The sequence below is a fragment of the Zalophus californianus genome, chromosome 2, assembly GCF_009762305.2.
Source record: "Zalophus californianus isolate mZalCal1 chromosome 2, mZalCal1.pri.v2, whole genome shotgun sequence".
Lineage (NCBI taxonomy): Eukaryota > Metazoa > Chordata > Mammalia > Carnivora > Otariidae > Zalophus > Zalophus californianus.
Window position 1 is genome coordinate 148,787,548 of NC_045596.1, and position 22,429 is coordinate 148,809,976.

Here is a 22,429-nt window from a genome sequence, read left to right on the forward strand (position 1 = left end):
GAACAATAATGTCTGCCTGAATATAAATAGTTAAAATGATAAAGAAGTTGCTAATACTTTTCCCTGAAAAAAGAAACCAGGTAGGAAATAAGTATTAGGTACACATGCCATCCTGGGGATAGAATGTGTTATAGCAGAACAGATTATTTGAAAACTGGATTTGTGATGTGGGAGAAAGAGATTAATATAGAGAAATATTACAGATGAAAAGACAGAAACCACAAAGACATTGTGAAGACAAACAATGTTATCTCTAGATAAAGAAAGTAACCATTGGAGACAAAATGAAAAAAAAGCATAGCAAAAATGCTATAAATGTTTGGAAGGAATATGTAATTGGGTGATTGCTGAGAGAATACTTTCTGCCTGGATCCAAATTAAACTTAAGGGTTATCAAACAATAGGGTCAAAAGAAAGAAGTAAATTCAGAAACAATTGGTAAAATGACCTAGTAAATAACATTTTATTGTCTATGGATGTACATTTATTTGCTATCTGATTGCTTTTCATCTGTTAAACTGGCTTCTAGTTTCAAATGACTCCTAGATGCTTCTATTTCAAGATGGAAAGTTGAACATAGTTTTCTTTCTCTCTGAGAACATCGAATGATGTTAGCAAATAAAAATGAGACTAAACACATCACACCAGAAAGAATGCAAGGAAAATCATAGTTTAATGACATAAAATATAGAAGGCAGAAAAAAACTGTTGATTGGTGAAACAGGGTAAGCCTAAAATAAATGCAGGTTGGGACTACATGGGGAAGGGAGCTAATGTGCTAAGAACGACCCAGAGAGGCACAAGGCTTAGGGTCATCCTCTGCAGAAAAGCAGGTGGGGAGTTAAAAGGAGTCTGCAGGGAGAGGCCATGGGTACATGTCCCAGAAGTTCCCTGCTTCCCATCCCTATTCTACAGAGCAGGAATGACCTGGGGTTTAGCCCATTTTTGAAGGCATGGAAATAACTTTTTTTTTACTTTTTGCAAACATAGTTCATTAAGGTGATTGGACACAATATGTTTCTGTGAACCAATGCCGACTTTAAAAATGTTTTATTTTTCCAGCTTTACTGAGATATCATTGGCATGCAACATTGTTTAAGTTTATGGTACAAACTGTGTTGATTCGATACATCTACATATTGCAATATGAATACCATCTTAGCATTTAGCTTACATCTCCATCATGTCACATAATTACTATTTCTTTTTTGTGGTGAGAACACTGATGATCTACCCACTTAGCAGCTTTTAAAGAGCAGCTTAGCAATTTTTAATAATACAGTATTAACTATAATCACAGTGCTGTGCATTAGATTCCCAGAATTTATTCTACTTCTAACTCTTTGCAAAAAGTTAAAAAAAAGAAAGATGATTGGGGAAAACAGAGTTCCTGAAAGGACCTTAAAATTAAAGCCATCTATATTTTGGCATCTGAAGGACACCAGACCAAAGCCTAGACGACACTCAACATTCATCTAAAGCACAGTTCTGTTCAGGGCAGGAATGTCTGTCAGATTTCCCTTTCCAGTGAGAAAAATAGCAGCAAACCACCTCCTTACACTCATACACACAACCAGACAAAACCTGTATCAGCACCCAAATCAACTCAATCTTTCCTGAACTACAGAGTATTTCCATCACATATAAGAAAACCAGCAGCTTAAAGAGAGTGAACAAGGTGAATAAACATAATTGTTCCTGCAGGAAGAAAAGAGAAATCATGGGGCTGAAAAGAAAAACAGAAGTGGTAGAATACAAGAATTGAAGCATTAAACTAGAAGTCTAGTTAGTGCAAGGGAATCTTATAATGCCTTCTTTGCAAAAGGCCTAGAAACCATCAGACAGATTAGAACAGGTACTCACCAGACATAACCAATTTTACTTTTGGAGTGATTGCCTCAAAGAAGCACAACCGTGCCTAAGGGTTGCTGAGGCAAGGAAGTGCTGCTTTTCATCACTAATATTTTTAGACAACTGAATTTTTACCAAGTTTAGGTACCTGCTTTTTACTACTGTTGTAAACAAAACAAACAGCTAAACATGCAAAATAGTACCTGCCCAGCAACCTGTAACACAACCTCCATGACGTCATGTTCAAGGAAAATGGTTCAGGATAAAGAGGACTGTGAAGATACCAAAACATAATCACAGACTTAAAATCTTCCTAAACGTTCCAAATGACACCAGGTAAAATATCAAAGAGTCATTTACAGAACAAATCTGAACAATCCTCCCTAAATATAGAGCAAATATAGAGGAAAAGGACAAAATGGTAAAGAGTATGAGTGGGAGAGTATTAGATAGAGATGACAAAAGATCAGAATTTTTTTTTTAAGAGAAAGAGAGCTGTTTTGGAGAATAACACAAAACAATGCTAGCGTAAGTCATACTTTTTTTAAAGAAAAATATGCATAGTTAGAAAAAATATAGGCTACATATAAGGGAGCAAAAATCACAAGAGGATTTTAATTTTTCTTATAATACTACATGTCAGTAGGCAATGGAACACCTACAAACTTCAGCTAGAATTCTGTAGCTCCATAATTCTATGAAGTTACTTTCATGTCAAATGGATAGACAAGAGATTATTGTATTTACTGTAATTATTGTAATACTATTCTGTGACAAAAAGAAATGAGCTATCAAACACAAACAGACATGGAGGATTCTTTTTTTAATTTTTTTAATTTTTAATTTTTTTAATTTTTTTATTGTTATGTTAATCACCATACATTACATCATTAGTTTTTGATGTAGTGTTCCATGATTCATTGTTTGTGCATAACACCCAGTGCTCCACGCAGAATGTGCCCTCTTTAATACCCATCACCAGGCTAACCCATCCTGACATGGAGGATTCTTAAAAGCATATTTCAAATCTGAAAAGTCTTCACACTGTAGGATTCTACCAATATGACAAAACTCCACACAGTAAAAAGATCAGAGGTTGCTAGAGATTTGGGTGGAGAGGGAGAGTGACATTTGTAGCTCAAGCACAGGGGATTTTTAGGGCAGTGAAACTTCTGTATGATATAGTAATGATAGTTTTCTGTGGGTTATTCATTTGTCAAAACCCATAAAATGTGTAACACAAAGACTGAACCCTAAGGTAAACAATGGACTTTAGTTAATAATAATAACACATCATTATTAACTATTGATGAATAGCTATTCAATAGTTAATCAATATTAATTCATCAATTCTAACTAATATACCACACTCTTGCAAGATGTAAACAATAGGGAAAACTGTAGCAGATGGGAGGGGAGATGTGGGAACTCCCGGTAATTTCCAATCAATTTTTCTGTAAACCTAAAACCATTCCTTAAAAAGTCTAGAAATTTAAAAAAAAGATGATCAGATAAACCAGAGATCAAAAAGTGTATCTATCAACTTACACATGTTCTGAAAATGAGAAAGTGCTTTATTCTATCTCTGTGTGTGTGGAGAGATAGAAATAAAACTTGACAAAAAAAAAAAAAAGAAAGAAAGAGAACTTGAAAACTAAAAGAAGAGTCGGATATAAATACGAATTCGAGAAACTGCTGTTTACAAGGATTTGGGGGTCTTCTCTTAAGTCGTCTGGAACTCTCAAGTGAGTAACATGCTTGGGTTTTGTGTTGAGCACTGATTCTCTACAACCTGTGGTTCAGGCTTATGTGCAACGCTTTCTGTCACTGTGCCCTTCCATTTCTGCTTTCCCCTAGATAGGAAGGGTTCGAAAAGAGAAAGAATTTCAAACTGCAGGGAAGAAATAGCGTTGCTTGCCTATTATTTTTGTCTTTCAAAATAGAAATAACTGTTTCTATACATACCATTTCTGCTAAGACCAAATTTTTGAAAGAATGATTTGTTCAAAACTCTTGTCTTCTGTTGAAGGATTAACAAGTTTAGTGATGGGAAGCTTTACTTGCTAATTCTTTTTAGCAGACTCTCAGATCATTTATTTATTTATATATATATTTATTATTAGTTTATTTGTTGAGAAAGGGGGGTGGGCAGAGAGAGAGTGAAAGAGAGAATCTTAAGCAGGCTTCATGCTCAGTGTGGAGTCCAATGCAGGGCTCAATCTCACGACCCTGAGATCATTACCTGAGCCAAAATCAAGAATAGGACGCTTAACCCACTGAGCCACCCAGGCACCCCTCTCAGATCATTTCTAAACCCAGCTGTTGTTATTAAGTGTATTCTTTATAATAGTTCAAGAAATCATTATATTTAACAGAACTAAGATATAATGGAGATTTGGAGTTGTTTTCATACTCAAATTATCCTCAAGGCAAAGAGGTTTTTCTTGGAGAAAATTGATTCTCATAAAAGTTTAAGATAAGTTATGAGCATTCTGGAGGGGAAGAGAACAGTTAATTAATTAGTGACCAAGAAAGATAATGTTGGTGAGTTAGGCATTTAAATGTTTTAATTTCTTTCAGTATTTATTTTTATATGTAACTAATAGTTATATTTAATTTAATTACTAAGATAATTTTTGATGAAGAGACTGTCCTATCTGGGCTTGGTACCAATTTAAAGTGTTTTAAGAGAATTATTTATTCCTACTTTTGTGCAGTATATTTTAATAACATATTTAAAATATTTAATCTTGGGTGCCTGGGTGGCTCAGTTGGCTAAGCATCTGCCTTCGGCTCAGGTCATGATCCCAGAGTCCTGGGATGGAGCCCTGCGTCGGGATCCCTGCTCAGCAGGGAGTCTGCTTCTCCCTCTGCCCTTCACTCAACTTGTGCTCTCTCTTGCTCGCTCGCTCTCTCTCAAATAAATAAAATCTTTAAAAAAATATTTAATCTTAAACAGGTCAGATTATTTTTTTTGAAAGACTTTATTTATTCATTTGTCCGAGAGAGAGAGAGAGAGAGAGAGAGCAAAAGCAGGGGGAGTGGCAGGCAGAGGGAGAAGCAGGCTCCCCGCTGAGCAGGGAGCCCGATGCGAGACTCAATTCCGGGACCCTGGGATTGTGACCTGAGCGGAAGGCAGATGCTTACTGACTGAGCCACCCAGGTGTTCCAACAGGTCAGACTTTTTAAAAGGTGTAGGTTGTTTTAGAGAAATGTGACAAAAAATACAAAAACTATCATAATTTACATTAAAGAAAAAATGTGTACATCTAGATTTTTTGTTAGCAGTATATAAAAGAACAAGTTTAGTGACAGGTGGAGCTTTACTTGCCAATTTATATTTTTTAATAGTTGTTCTCCACTATGGCCTGCAAGGTATGTTCCCATTTGATGTATACATACTTGTGAAAACAATCAAAAATTTGAAATCAGTGTTCTAGAAATAATTTCATAATAATGTATTTGAGCTGGAATAATTAATATTATTTTTAAATGTTGATATTTTGAAAGGTGAACATACTATCACATTATTATTACAATTATTACAATTGCACTTCACTGATTGCTAATGAGACTGAACATTCTTACTTATTCCCTGTAAATTGTCTGAGAAAGTCAATACTGAGATTTTATGTTTTTCTCTTGCAAAATTTGTAAATCCCTGAGAGTTTAAACACCCCTGAGAGATTTTTTTCCAATGCTTTTATATTTTGAAAACACTTGCCTACTGCCTGAGCAATTATCCAGGTAAATTATTTTTATTATTAGTTTTTATTAACATTTTAATCTATGAAGATATGAGGACTAAATCAATTAAGTTATTGTAATATATTATTATATATATTGTTATATCTGTTTTGGCCAATTCCCACCCCTATTCTTTTAAAAAAATTACTTAATTTTGCTTATTTAAAAAACAAAACAAAACAGACTAGCAGAATATCACACTACTGATATGTAGATATATATATTATACATATATATATATAAAACCCAGTTTAAATTAGTTTATTTGATTAGCTAGGTAAACTCCTTTAAAAAAATAGACAAGAGGAAAAACAATCAATATAGGGGGTAGGGATGTTGTACTTTTAGTCTTGTGAGCTACTGCACAGAAAAATTGAGTTAAATATTACCAGAACAGTTTCTTCGTACTTCTGCCTGATGAACTTTCTTAAAGAGGTCTGGTGAGTCCCTAGGTCCCTGACAATAGAAGGGCTAATCCTCCTCTCTAATCATCTTCTGATAGGTCTTGGATTTAGTTTGTTAGTACCTAAACATCTCAAAAATATTTAAATATATTTAAATTAAATTTAAATTTCAATATTAGGCAATGAAATGATGGTCAAAGGATTATGATGTTATTTTATTCAATAAAATGAAACTGCGTTGAATGTGCTTAATTTGGGGAGGAAGTTGTGAGCTTCCCCCGAGACAACAACGTTTCACTCTTAGTGAGAGGTGAAAAAACAAGAGTGTTGCTAAGAACTGATCCATTAAGGTCTTGGTTTAAAAAAACTGACATTATTCGTGGTAATCAAATGAAGATCCACTTGCTTTTCTGATATTCAGAGTATAACATATCTTGAAAAACCATAAAGGAGAGAAAATCCCCCTTCCCTTTCTTTTCTGTTCCTTTATGGACACTGGGATGTAAAAATTGATTCTCCTATTCTCAATTAAAAAAGAAATCTACTAACTTCTAAACTGGCCTTGGTTATCAGCTAGTTTTTAGAAATGTATTTTTATTTAAAAAAATCAGTACTTATTTTAAGGAAGACCAAATCTTTTCAGTCATTTCCTGGCCTCACTCATAAATAGTAATATTAATCACATTTAAGATGGTTTAAAATCTCCTTTGTTAAATGATTGAAATGATAAAATAAAAGTCAACTTTCCAAGAAAGCAGCAAAGGAACTCGGACGGCTGTTGTGTGGTTAGTAACTTACCTGTATTTTTATTAAGATATCCATTGAGCCTATGTGATTTTGTTAAAAATGTTCACAGATATTTAAAAATAGAATACATTTTCCTTTGTAGTTTTCAGTGAAAACAAAGCAATACTTCTGAATCACTGAATGGAATCACTACAATGAATCCACTAATTACTGATTATATTTCTTGCTGTTTACTAATATGACAACTGAATATTTTTCAAGATCAATTCAAAGTTAGTTTTCAACCTAATGTCAGGGATACTGCTCTTCCTCAATTTGTAGAAGATCCTCATAATGATGAAATCTCGTTTCATTTGTGTGTGATATCTTTTAAGCTGCACTATTTTCTCAGAGCTTACATTTAGTGTTTTCCTCTTATACAGTTAAATATATTTATGGTCAGGGCACCTGGGTGGCTCAGTTGGTTAAGCGTCCAACTCTTGATTTCAGTTCAGGTAATGATCTCAGGGTCATGAGATGGAGCCCCACCTCAGGTGAGCACTGCACTGAGTGTGGAACCTGCTTAGGCTTCTCTCTCTCTTCCTCTCCCTCTGCCCCTTCTCTACTCATGCTCTCTCTTTTCTTCTAAATAAATCTTAAAAAAAATATATATATATATATTTATGGCCAAAAAATATAAAAATAAAATAAAAATATAATAGTCAAAATGCTTAAAAACAAATCAAGAAAAGCAATCTACATGTCAAAATAATTTTGAAATTGAAGCAATTCATAATTTTTTACTTCTAAATTATCAACAAATTTTACTCTTAATTTTTTTCTCCTGGTACCCATTCTTGGTGTTTATTAGTCCTCTCTAAATAATTCTTAAACCACTGCTAAGCAATTCTTTTTCTGTTCTTCCCATAAGAACAAATTCAGGAAAAAAATAATTATTGTAGACTACATTGTATTTCCTTTTACCTTTAAGAATGAAAATAGCTTAACTGAATCTCATGGAAAAGGTAGGCATTCTTATAATTTGCATTATTTTCTTTACAAAAATAGAATAATTTTCAAGAGATATTAAATAATTACGGGCATGAAAGTAACTTTCTAGTCTTTTACCCCAGGACTTATTGTGGTTTTGGATAATCTACTTATGATGTATAAATATGTTGCTTATCACTATATTAAACAGAGAACAAAAAAAAGTATTCTTGAATTGACAATTACACTCTTTCCTATAAATTTAGGCAAAATATTTGGTAGGTGGAATGATTTTTTTAAATGTTATCAGTAGCTTTTAGTTATTCAGACTATTTTCCCTGTACATAAATTCAACAACTGTTTGATTCTCCACAATATAGAGAGTCTTGCTGTGGGGGATTTAAAATATGGTTTATTGCCAGCTCTAAAGAAACTTCCATTCCAGTGAGTAGGAATACATTTTATGAATATATTGTAGGATATTATATATATATATATAATATATATATAGGATTATATATATTTTAATATATATTAAAATATATTTATGGACAATATAAAAATAAAATAAAATATTTATATATTCATATATACAGTGAATATATATTCATTTTAAGAAATTACATAATTTCCTAAAATGAATCATCATGACAATAAGTATAAAAAGAAAGACAAAGAAATACTATTGGTCCAAAGAAGACAAACTCTGAGAACTATTAACATGAGAATAATTTTTTTTTTCTTTCAAGACATATCTTTGAATAGTACAGTACTTGGAAGAGTACTGGAAATAAGCTTTAGAATTTTTGGTGGAATCAATCTGAAAATTTATCTTGTTTAAGCATATTCAAAACATATTTCATATATAATAGTAGTCAGAACAATTACCTTTAAAATTGGGTCTGATTCTTGCATCATACCCTGATGTCCTCCCCATTAATTTATCCAGAAAGTCAGAAGGTGACATTGGAGCACTTCGGGATCTTGCGCTGTCTGTTTCCTTTGTTGCAACCAAGCTACAAATGAGAATAACATTCAGATTTTACAAAAAAACGACAACAAAAAGTCTTCCTAATAATTGTCCCTATAAATAGAGAATAAAAATGGTAAGCAAAAATACCTTTAAAAAGAAAAAGAGAAACTTTCTATACTATACAGTGAACATTACCATAATGACAGACAGGTCTCTATAGATCTATAGTCAGTATTTATAAGGTTTCATATGTATTCAGCCCAAGGGTCAGAGGTGGCATTTTGTGTTAATTCTAGAAACAAAGCCATTTCCAAATTAGTAGGCTTTCAAAATTTTTATTTACTGAAACTTGACTTTTAGTTGCAATTTTTAGTTAAAAGTGTCCTTGGTGTTTCAGGCATAAGAAAAACAAAATGAAAGTTCAGCTGTGAAATGTAATTCTTATTGCTTTTATTGAGGGAAAAGCATCACCTTTCAAGTTTTGTGAATTCTTTCCAATGGTAATAAAACTTCTGTCCTACAGATTAAACAGTAATGTTCTTTTCTTCAATTAGCTGCTTCCTCTATTAATAGCATACCCAATTAAACTCATTCTGCTTTCACCTTGTGTCATTCATCTATAGGACCTTTGGGTCAGATAAAAATGTATGCATTAAGATAGAGAAATTACCATCAATGTGGTGAGTGCAGCTGGCTATTACATAATGAGAATGTGTGTCCAGGAAAAGTAGAGTTACTGCACTTTTTTTTCATTCAGACGTTCTCTGTTTTATGCAGCTGCTCATGCTAGAGGCCCACATGTGTCGCGACACCCCGTCCAGCTCCTCATTTACCTAGGCTGGTCTACAAAGGGCCGGGGCCTGCTTACTAAGATCAAATAATTCTTTTCACCCATAGAACTTTGCTCAGGGAAGTGAAACAGACTTCCTGAGTACACATGTGTTTGAAACTGATATATTCAAGCTGATATTTCCTGGAGATGGTCAGTCATCATAGCCTCCCAGCTCTGTCACTCAACTCAGAGCATTGCCAGGTCCTGAACCTTTGTGGTCACAGCTTGATGTCAGCAGTATCAAATTCCTCCTGCCGAAATTTATCCAAGTTATCCTATCCAAGTTAGGAGTGAGGCTAGGTAGTGAAAATGGGTCTTAACAGCCATCACTGTTGAATTGTCTACCACACACAGAGGCACAATTTTAAAATCCAATATCAATTGTAATGTGAAAGTGATATTTCTGCAAGTGGAGGATCACAGCTAAAAGCGTCCATTAACTATTGTGCAGTTCTAAAGATCCTAGCTCGTTCTGGACATTCTAAGTCACTTATCAGCCCAATGGTTCGTTCTCTCTGTCTTTCATGCTCACTACCGAACCATAAGTTTCTCCTCTCTCTATTCTTTTAGCTCTACATTACTTTGTGACCCTTTACCTCTGATTATTACTGGTCAGTTGAACTCCATGACACCATGATCTCTGGAAAGTTTATTCTAATGTAATACTAATACTAATACCACTAATAATAAACAATAATAATAATATCATTAAGAAACCACTATGTTCTCAATAACTCTAGAACTTTCTCTACCACCTGGTTTTAAGTAACTTTCACCTGTCCTCTTAAGCAGCATTTGCTCATTTTCCATACCCCAAGAACATAGGGCAGAAAGGATTGTCAGAGCCCTCATAACTACAGATTGCTGCTTCTAAACCATTCTTTGCATTTTTTTTTTATAAAATCCTTCCTTTCAATGATTAGAAAATAAACTTCTATATCCTCCTAACAACAAATAAACCAACTTAACTGGATCTGAACCAGTAATGCCCTGCCCTTCACTTCTTAAAAAAAAAACAACAAAACAAAACACCAGAATATTATGTATGCTAAAGTGACAATCCCTCACATTTTTCACTGTGTGGGGGAGATTATTCCAGATTATCCAAGTCAACCCTACATGCTATGACATATCTCCTTATAAGAGAGAGGCAGAGGTATATTTGATCACAGACAAAGGGGGAAGTCACTGTGACCAGAGAGGCAGAGATTAGAGTGATGTGCACAGCCAAGTAATACCAGAAGTCAGGAGATGCAGGAAAAGGAAGGAACAGATTCTCCCCTAGAGCCTCTGGAGGGTGCATGGTCCTACTCATACCTTGTTTTGGGCCCAGGGAACTGACTTCAGACTTCCGGCCTCTGAAACTGTGGCAGAAGTAATCACTGTTGTTTGTGGTGCTTTGTTATGGTAGTCACAGGAAACTAGCACTGGCCTTCCAGTGAGTTTTTCATTGAATGAGTCCACTTTTCAACTCCAGAATTGCTCTTTTGGGGTACCTGGGTAGCTCAGTTGGCTGTGTCCGACTCTTGATTTTGGCTCAGGTCATGACCTCAGGGTCATGGGATAGAGCCCTGAGTTGGGCTCCACACTCACCATGTAGTCTGCTTGCCCCTCTCCCTCTGCTCCTGCCCCAGCTCTCTCTCTCTATCTCTAAAATAAATAAGTAAAATCTTAAAAGAAAATAACTGGTTTAGGGGCGCCTGGGTGGCTCAGTTGGTTAAACGTCTGCCTTCATGGTTAAACGTCATGATCCCGGGGTCCTGGGATCGAGTCCTGCATCCAGCTCCTTGTTCAGTGGGGAGCCTGCTTCTCCCTCTGCCTGCCACTCCCCCTGCTCATGTTCTCTCTCTCTCTGACAAATAAATAAAAAATAAAATCTTTTTAAAAAAGAAAATAACTGGTTTAAAGTCTTTGTCCAGTAGTTCCACTCTCTTTGCTTTCTCAGGGAAGGTTCTATTGCTCGTCCTTTTTTCCCCTGTGTATGAATCATACTTTTTTTCCTTTGAATGTCTCATAATATTTTTACTGAGAATGGGACATTTTAAATAATATAGTATGGCAATTCTGTACATCATATTCTCCCTCCTTCCTAAGGTTTGTTGTTGTTGCTCTCTGGTGTTTTTTGTTTTTGTTTTTGTTTTTAATTGGCTTTTCTGAACTAATTCTGTAAAGTCTACATCCTTTATTGTGTATGACCATGGAACTCTCTGTCTGGGTGGCTTAGAAATTACCTAATAATTGGACAGGGATTTTCTTAAATTTCTAAAACCAGTAAATCTCCCAGGATTTTCTGGAGGCTTTGTGTTTGTGGGGTCATGCCTTCAACACTGAATCAGGCAATTGATAACTCTGCCTCTGCCTTTATTTGCCATTTGCACAGGGCTTCAAGGCCAGCTCATGTTCAGAGCTTAAGGTCTTCTCAGGTCTTTTCTGAGCATGCACACAACTCTATGTGTATTAGCTTGGTAGGGTTGTCTTAACAGTACCACAGACTGAGTGGCTTAAACAACAGAAATTAATTTTCTCACAATTCTAGAGGTCCAAGATCAGGCTGTTGGCAGAGTTAATCTCTGATGGCCTCCCTCCATGGCTTGCAGATAGTCATCTCCTCTCTGTTTCTTCCTCTCCCTGTGTCTGTGTCTTAATCTCTTCTTCTTAGAAGGACACCGGTCATAGAGTAGGACCAACCCATATGACCTCATTTTATCTTAATTATCTCCAAATCAAGTCACTTCCTTAGGTATTGGGAGTTAGGATTTCAGCATATGAATTTTGAAAGGATGCAATTAGGCCCATAATTCTGGGCATGCTCACAGCCCCATACATATGTGTAGTCTTCTAGATACCCAGAAATATGTGGGCTTTTCCAAACCCCTATGGACATACCATGCCATTGATTTTCCTTTTAAGCTTTTTATTTAGTCTGCCGTGTGCCCCCCCCCCCCATTACTCACTGCATCGGACACCCATGAAGTTAAAACATTGCCTCTAAATGCTTTTAATGAACATCGCTAGTGAAAAGACTTCTCATACTGAGTGAGCTCCAAGTTAGGTCTAAAGCAGTCTTGTAAGTGGAGTCTTCCAGAGAACCTCCAGACAGGTCAAATAATGACAATTCTCTAACAATGAGGCTTTAAAGGAATTCAGACTCCTTTCTGCCCACTCTGGTAGCTTCCAGATTATTGTTTTTTCCTGCAATTGCAGGCCATTGGTTTATAATGCTACCATGGAGCTAATAAGGAGGACAAGAATAGGACAAGTTATAGCCACAAATCCCATTGTTCTCACCAATATTCAGCTGTCTTTCTTGATTAAACTACTTCATGTATTACTGCAAATCTCTGATTAATTGCTAGAGTTCTGAAAAAGTTGGTTGTGACATTTTTTGATAGTTTTCTCCCTGCTTTTATGGAGGAGAGGATTTATAGAGATTTGTAAAACTGAGAAAAGTTCCCTAACAATAGAATTATAGTGCATTTTTATTATATCAAAATATCCTTTCTCAAGTCAAAATGCACTTAAATACCTGCTAAATGTTGAAACAATGAATTTTGAGTTCTCATAATTTATTAAGTGCAGAGCACTGTGCTAAAAGCTGAAGTATGTAGAACACAAATTTGAATCTTTAAAGTATTCACATTCTAGTAGATTACTCTGTCTGGGCCCATCTGAAGTCTACAGAGAATCCCTGGGAAGTATCAGTGAGCAGGACCTGGGAAGTGAGGTTATAGTTAAGAAGATGATTGGGTGGCTGGCTCCCTTCTTCCTACTACTGAAAGCAAAATCTACATGTTTTGTAATGGATTCACAACCAAGCTTTGCAGAATGATGCCTATAAAAAAATGAGAAAATTCTGAGCCAAGAAATACTCCAATTTTCTTTACTAGTTATGTTCCTTTCAATGACACAAGAACCATTCAACCACGTAAGAGACAGTTGATTTTATTTCTAAAGATTCACAATTCTGACTCAGAAGGAATTATTGCCAACAAAAGTACATGGAGTAATTGGCTGAAAAGCATCTCTACATCATCTATCCCTTCCTTTTCTGAAAAGATTAGAGGCTATGCATATAGGAAAACTTCCTATCACCTACAATTCCTGCTCTGGCATTTTTTTTTTTTTTAAGATTTATTTATTTATTTTAGAAAGAGAGAGAGAGCACGAGCAGAGAGAGGAGCAGAGGGAGAGGCAGACAGAGAATCCTCAAACAGACTTCCCACTGAGAATGGAGTGCAAGGCCGAGCTCCATCCCAGGACCCTGAGATCATGACCTGAGATGAAATCAAGAGTCAGCTGCTTAACAAACTGAGCCATCCAGGTGCCCCTCTGCTCTGCCACATTAATCCTAGAACTTTCTTCATAGTACAGTACAATATCTGAGACTTGCACCATGTGAAAATTAATAGACTGTCTTAAGAGAAGTATTGAAGAGAGTCATTAAAGAAAGTTTATAGTAATAAAGCTCCATATGACCAATCTGGAATCTTTCTCTTATTTTTAAATAGTCAACATCATCATCTGTACAAACATATTGAGTATCAATAAAACTATCATATTTATAGCAAGTTACTAAGGTTCTTAGCAAATTACTCATGATCAGTACTTCTGAAACAAACAGCTTTTAATTTTTTAGAAGTCTTTTATTTATGAACGTCTCAAATCTGTTAATTCGTCTGCCTCCCACACTTGGCTCTTCTGTTCTCTACTGCATCAAGTACTGTACTTATTAATTTTACTATTTACTCTTACCTATTCTTAACTACTCTTAACTATTTACTATTAACTCTTCTTGGAAACTTGTGCAGACTCATATACACTCCCATCAATGAACATTTGTTTCAGTTAAATATATATTCTTATTTGTAGAAAGACATACTACTTGAAAGTTCAGAGATTTCAATTTATGAGATACTGGCAGAAACATTTTTTCTTAAAAATTGAAATAAAAAATCAAAATTTGGGGCACCTGGGAGGCTCAGTCAGTTAAGCGTCGACTCTTGGTTTTGGCTCAGGTTATGCTCTCTGCTCTGTCATGGGCACGGAGTCTGTTTAGAATTCTCTCTCACTTCTCCCTCTGCCTCTCCCCACCCTGCTCTTGCCCTCTCGCTCTTTCTCTCTTTAAAAAATAAAAAAACAAAATTTCATAAGAAAGATGTCCCTTTCCTTCCTCTTCTTTCCCCTTTGTCCTCCTCACTGAGACAAGAAAATAAAATACGTCCACTTTTTGAGGACAGAAATAACCATTAAATATGGATGCTTCTACAATGAATTTAGAATAATTGTCAATACCTATTTACCTCTGCTAAATGCACCTTAAAATTGAGAGAACATATGAAAGATATAGCTGGGCAACATAAAGAGGGTTTGAGATAAGTCTTGGCACATGGGGCCACAGGTCTCAATGCATCTATTTTCATGAATTGATTTGCACAGAAGGAAGGGTGACTTGTAGAAAATAAATCAGTGCCCAGATTCCTGAGGCAAAGAAGGTTTGGGTATGACGGAGAAACACAGTTTACCATGTAGTTTATAGCTCCACAACCAGTCTTGTAGGGCTATAATTCTTTGTGGGAAAAAAAAAACGTTCACAGTTATTATTTGGAACTTTGTGAGTTTTAGAAATATAAGCAATTGATATTTGTTCGAAAAACAAAACACAGAATGAAAGAGATGCGCATCCTTCCCATTTCCTTATGGCTTTCATCTCATCAAGAGAACTAAAGAGAAACTGGGGTATCTAGGAGAATGTGAAGTTTTGAATATTTCACATGAAAGCATTCTGCCTTAGAAAAGGTATCATTTTTTTGCCATGAAGACACATGCAGTGAAGGAGGCTTTAAGTTGATAGTTTGATGATATGAATTATTGAAAAGGGAGACCATAGTGGAGGAATATAAAAAGAACTATTCTAGAATACCTCTGGAGACTCAGAAAAATAACTAAAAATTAGCAAGGCACTAGGATCTTGATTCTTGCTACTGTGAGCAATATGCCAGTCAAATATGATTATCGTTTTAAAGTGATCTCATGTCTGAACTCATATCTGCAGTTTGATGGGGCCTAGCTTATTTTAATTTATAATAAATATGATAAAAATTATAGCTGCTTCCTGATCTCTCAGGCAAATATACATGATATCATTTAATTCTCATAACAATGTTGCTCGTTAGATATTATAACCTATGCATTACAGGTGAAGAAACTAAAGTATAAAGAGGTTTACTGCCAAGCCACTTAAACATTAACGTATAAGCCAATATTTTAAACAGATGGAACTTTACACTGAAAACAACTAGACAAGTTAAAACAAATCTGTACATTGAAGAGCTGAAAACACAATGGAAAATAATATGGCTGTGACCTAAGAGAAAGGAAATTCATAGAAGGGAGCCAAGTATTTAGAGCTGCATTTCTCTTGGGGGCTGGGTGGGGTGAGGTGAGTAGTAACTGAGTAGTTTACAATCTGTGTACAAGTTTTGAAAGCTTTATGGATTTAGGGGGACAAAAACTGTATTCAAGGACTCATCCAAAGGGTGAACTCCTATGAGTTGCTTTAAGATCTCAAAGACTTTTAGGTAAGAATGAGCCAGAAATGTAGAGGGCTAGCAGGAGACTAGGCATAGCTTAGAATCATCTCAATTTCTGAACCTGGAAGAAAATAATCACAGATTGCTGGCAACCCAGCTCTCTAATAAGAGCAAACATAAACCCCTTCTGTTTCTACACACACTTTTTTTTTTTTTCATTCTTTTCAAACTTGGTTAATGGCAACTCCATCTTTCCATTTCTTGGGATAAAAATCTTTTATAACCCTGACCCTGCATTTTATTTCACATAGTATATCAATCCACTTGGCCCTACCTTATAATTTAGATCTGTAATCCTATGACTTCTCACCATGTCCTCTTCAACGCCTCTGACATAACCTACCACTAGCCATTACCTTTGCCTGGAATGCTCATTGGTCCTCTCTTCATCTAATTAATTTATACTTATCTTTATGATCTAGGTTTAAGTATCATTTTCTCAAGAAAGCTTAACTATTCTCTCTGATTTTGTAAAACACTGCTAAAGTATTTCCCACATTTGTACTCCTCATTAGTAGCACTTATCACAATTGCAATAATCATTAATCAATCAATGTCTATCTCCTACTTTGTAAGATCTACTATGTAAGCAAATCATGACTGTTCCAATTGTTTTAAGAGACCTAGAAGAAATCCAGAACATCCAGAGTAACAACTGAAGAAATATTTTTGAAACAAATTAACTAAATATAATGATGAGAGGTCAAACAACAGACTACGACCCTCCAAGTCTAGCAGTAATCATGCATAGAGTATATGTTTAACACAAGAGAAAGTCCGACTTTCTCCTTCTGTCCTTCTATCCAAGTTAGGAGTGATGCTAATAAATAACCAAAGACAATCTTAGAACAAGTATTTAGAAATAGGAAAAAATCAAGATACAGAAGTCTGCAAGAGAAACTTAAATCATCAAATCATGAAAATCATCTTTTAATAGTAGAACTGGAAAGTTGTAAATTAGAATGTCATGGGGATATTGCAATGATGTCTACATTCAGTGCTTACATAAATTAGTGCTTTTTAGGGTCTATGGTGTCTACATTCAATGCTTGCTGGTTGTTAGGGATAATTACATATTGTTCATGTGTTTATAATATAAAAGGTTAATACAGGATTATAGACAAGGGATAGGATGAAGAAGGAGGACTCCATTTAATAGTAAAAATAGAAATAGGATTAGATAGTGCAGTCATTTGAAATTTCTTTTTTTTTTTTTTTTAGATTTCATTTATTTGAGAGAGAGAGAGAGCAAGCATGAGGGAGAGGCAGAGGAAGAAGCAGACTCTTTGTTGAGCAGGGAGTCCAATGCAGGGCTCGATCCCAGGACCCTGAGATCATGACCTAAGCTGAAGGCAGCCACTTAACCGACTGAGCCACCCAGGCGCCCCTGAAATTTCTTAACTCTAATCTTTATACAATCTTTTTTTATCTACAAAATTTATTTTTTGTCATAAAATCACTTATTTTTACTAAATACTTGTAGAGTATTGTGCTTAAAATTTAAAATTGTTATAACTTCTATGAAAACTTCTGTTGTAACTTCTATATAAACTATCCTCATGAATAATACTGTATTTCTTTATAGTTTTGGCATTAGCTTATTTCAACTGAAAGAACGAAAAAGCCATAACACAGCTAATTAACTCGCTGATTTGTAGCTTCTTAATGACTTATTTATTTTAAAGAAAACTAATTGTTTCAGATACATTGGAAATTACTTAGAATATACTTAGTTTCTGTTATGTGTTCAGTGCACAAAATAATTAAATGGAAGTCATCATAGTACAATGGTTGAAGTTCCAGATGGACAGCCAGGAGGTTTATATTTTTTTCCAGTTTTCTCATTAACTAGTTGTTTTGCCTTGAGCAAAACAGATATTGTTTTACCAGTATTAAAATGGAGACTTAAAGTGGCACATATTTTTTATAGATAAGTTTAGTAAAAGAAATGACACAATCTATATATATGTTTTGAAAAATGCCAGCTCCTTATGCTAATGTTTGGATTTTGCATTTGATACCATGACTTCTTTGGTCCAGGATATTTAAGAGAAATAAAGAGAAATTCACTCAAGCTAATTTATATAAAAGGGTTCTGGATGGATATAATAGTATTCCGTGATACTCAAGTATAGAAAAAGTTAGGCAAGCTTTAGGAAAGACTGAGCAGCATAAAAGAAAAAGATCTGATTGACCCATCTTAGTTCATGGATTCAACTTATGGTTGAAACCACTTTAGCTAGAGAGGTTCCAAGTCAACATTGCCAATGTATAGTTGTAAGGGACTTAACTGACACACTAGTTTGCTGCTTAAATAATTTAATAACTTCTTATTCAGAACATTAAGTCTTTCAGAACTCAACTATTGAGCGACTAGTTAAAGCAATTTTGGATATATATCATTTTCTGTTCAGTAGTTCGATTTCAGTTTTGGCATTCTAGCCAAATTCTAAATAATTCAAAAGGATTCTATCAATTTCTGTAAAAGTCAGTGAAAATTTCTTTTTTTTTAAATTTTATTTATTTATTTCAGAGAGAGAGAGAATGAGAGATAGAAAGCACGAGAGGGAAGAGGGTCAGAGGGAGAAGCAGACTCCCCGCCAAGCAGGGAGCCCGATGTGGGACTCAATCCCGGGACTCCAGGATCATTACCTGAGCCGAAGGCAGTCGCTTAACCAACCGAGCCACCCAGGCGCCCTCAGTGAAAATTTCTAAGAGGAGGGGCTACTGAAGTGGTAGTCCAGAATTACCCACAGGAAAAGACTGAATGGGTAGATACAAGAGAACATATCTCAGAACTTGTAGTGTCATGGAAAGTACCAGAGACTAAAAGAATATTAGTGTGTCTGGAATAGAGCCAGAGTGTTAATATTAATAACAAGTGAGACTGGAGAGTTGTAGGTACCAGATCATGCACTGCTTTATAGATCATACATGGACTTTTGTCCAAAGTCCCATTTGGAAACAATTCCAGTGGTCAAGATGAGAGCTGAGGATAGTTTGAGTAATTTAAATAGAGCTGAGGATAGTTTGAGTAATTTAAATAGCAATGGGGTTGGAGAAAAGTAGAAGAATCTAAGAGATAACCACAAAATCGACAAAATTTAGTAATGGTTTTGTACTGAATGTGAATAAGTGGAACATCTCAAGCATAACTCTGACGATTTAAAAAATACTTATTCAATTTTTTTGACATTCCTCCCTTCCAAGGGTAGAGCCCAATTTTTCTCCTGTTGAATATTCATTATACAAAGTGACTTGATGATGGCACATGAATTCTGTAGTAAGTTCATAAAAGACTTTGCTGTTTCTATCTAGCTCTCTTTTGGATCACTCACTTCTCCCAGCCAATCAAGTAGCTACATGGAAGAAATTGAGGACTTCCATCAAGAGAATTCACCAAATTTCTGTCATTTGACTGAGCCACTTTGAAAGCAGATTCTCTATCCCAGTCAAGGCTTCATACAACTGCAGCCATAGCTCACATCTTGACACTAACTCGATGAAAGATCCAACTTAAGCTGTTCCTAAATTTCTGACCCACGAAAACTTTGAGGCTAATAAATATTTATTGTTGTTTTAAGCCACTAAGTTTTAGGATAAGTAATAGATAAGTCATATATTGATTCAACTTTCTGACTTGAGCAACTATATGTATGGACATATCATTCATTGATATAAGACAGAGTGAAAAAGGGAACTAGGTTTGAGAGCTATAATAATGTGCTCAATTTTGGACCTGTTGAATTAGAGGATGTTTTGAAATATCTAAGAGAAACTTATCTACTATTATATGTTCTTTGTATTGAGAAATAAAAATTTGCAATGATATTTTACTGGATGGTTTCTTTAAAAAATTTAACAAGCATTCTGGCTTCTAGGGGCTTTCATCCTGGCTAGTCCTTCTGCCTAGAACAATCTTCTCTGGGTAGTCACATTAATTGCTCCCTCATCATCTTCAAGCCTTCGCTCAAATGACACTTTCTCAAAAGGTCTAACTGAATTACTTAGCTAAAATTACTTAACTAAAAATGTCTTCTGTGTCACATTTTCTCTCTTTTCTTTCTGCTTTACTTTTCTCCAAAAAACTTATTATTATCTAAAATATTATTTATTTTACTTTATTTTACTAGATGTTTTCTAGAGAAAAATATCAAAATAAAGTAAAATAAAAATAAAATAAAGCTAAAATAAAAGATAACTTCATAAGAGCAAGGATTTTGCTGTTTACTGCTGTATTCCCAATACTTGGAATGTTGATTGGCAAATAGGAGACTTTGAGTAAATATTTTGGAATAAATGAATAAAGAGTACTTGAAATATGTCACTAGAGGGATAAATAATATATATTTTTAAACCAAGAAAATCCTGTGTGATAATTAAAATAGGTTGATATGGAACTCAACAAACTTACAGTAAATCATATTATTATTATTATTATTATTATTATCATCATCATCGTTTTATTTTCATAGAAGTTAGATCTTCAAGAGAGTAGTTCAAGTAAGGATATGTTTTCCCAATGATGTTATCTGATGAAGTCAGCGTTCAACTCTTTCAACTTTAGTGTAGCTCCAGAGAATAGTAAAAGTACCCTTTATTTGATTTAGAATTTCACTGTCTCTTTGGGAAGTAGAACACATTGAATCTTTGGATGAAACTTCATATTTCCTCTCAGACCAAAAATGACTTCCTTAAAAAGATTAGGTGAAAACTATAACAAAGACGTTTCCTGAAGTTAATAGTTAATGTTCTTATTCCAAGTAAACATTTTTGATAAATCATTTTTTAATCTGAGAAGTTTAATGTTATTTAGGCACTTACAATAATTAAGTTTAAAATTATAAACTTAAATCTGTAGCTGTGTGCAAATATATCATTACGCTAACAGCTGCATGCATAAGCCTTTCAGCAAAACTATGTTTAATTCTCCCAAACAACAATAAAAGCAAGTTTTTAAGATCTAAGAATAAACTAAGAAAAAACTTCAAAATTTTGATGGAAGAGCAAGATAAGCAGGTTGTCAAGACAAGACAAAAAAGTACTTGTTCCCCAAGATTTTATTTCATATATATAACATGTATGTATTAAGTATATATGCATATATATGTAAGTATATGTGCATATATATGTACATTAATATATAATATTTATATAGGCATATATTTATTTATATAGACACACATATACTTACAAAACACATATTCTTGTATTCATTTAGTTGTATATATGCAGTAAAAAACAGTTACCTAAAACTCTGGATGCAGTAGAGGAAAACACCAATAAAGTTTCTATAGCCGAGGAGTTTATGTTATGATAGAAGAAACACACAACAAACAAAAAAAATTGTAAGTAATAAAGATAACTAGAGATTGTTCTATATTCTCAGAAAGAAATAGCTAAGATGATGAAACAAAAAACAATGAGAGAGGCCATATGGAATGGGTGGTCAGTAAAGACTTGCTAAGGAATTGAGATGTGAGCTGAATATGGAGCGGAGGGAGGAGTGTTCAGGTAGAGGAAACAGCTACTTCAGACTAATGGTCAATAATCAGTCCATAATCTTTTGGCAAATAACATAAATTTGATCTCCTATTTCACAACATAAATATAAACAAATTTCAGATGAATTAAAGTTCTAAATGTATGTATATAAATATTTAAAATTTTAAAATAGTTTAATAGTGTTTATTTCCGCCCCCTTGCAAAGTCCATTAAACTAATACCAAATGACAAAAGAGGTATAAACTGTAACTAAACAACAACAGAAAAGAAGATATCAGCAAATTAGAAATTCCTACAAGTTCTAGAAGATGAAAAGAGGAAATAATAGAGAAGTAGGTGAAGGGGATGGGAGAATTTTCAGAAATGGATAAAAACAAGTGTTTTCAAAGTTAATGAGCTGATTGAATTCAACAGAGATTGAACTAATAGAGAACTATGTCAGAGCCATTGTTGTAAAACTGCCTAATATTAAGTATTAAGAGAAGATCCTGAAAGATTTTGAAAGAAAAAGGAAAATACAAAATGAGATCAGACTGGCTTTAAACTTTTAAATGAGCATTTGTACATGTTATAAAACATCAAGATAAAGCCTTCAAAGTTCTGGGTAAAAATTATTATTTTTTTTATTATTTTTTATTGTTATGTTAATCACCATACATTACATCATTAGTTTTTGATGTAGTGTTCCATGATTCATTGTTTGTGCATAACACCCAGTGCTCCACGCAGAATGTGCCCTCTTTAATACGCATCACCAGGCTAACCCATCCCCCCACCTAAAAATTATTTTTATTTCATATTTTCAACTCAG

General features: G+C 34.5%; 1 protein-coding gene across 2 annotated transcripts in view; it reads right to left on the reverse strand.

Annotated features, from left to right (window-relative positions):
- GLRA3 (glycine receptor alpha 3) overlaps positions 1 to 22,429 on the reverse strand; it is a 182,319-nt gene that overhangs the window by 135,610 nt on the left and 24,280 nt on the right. For both annotated transcript variants that reach the window (XM_027598924.2, XM_027598923.2), the window contains exon 2: positions 8,607 to 8,734. In XM_027598924.2, the coding sequence (XP_027454725.1) occupies positions 8,607 to 8,734 (128 nt within the window). The remainder of the gene's footprint in view (positions 1 to 8,606; positions 8,735 to 22,429) is intronic.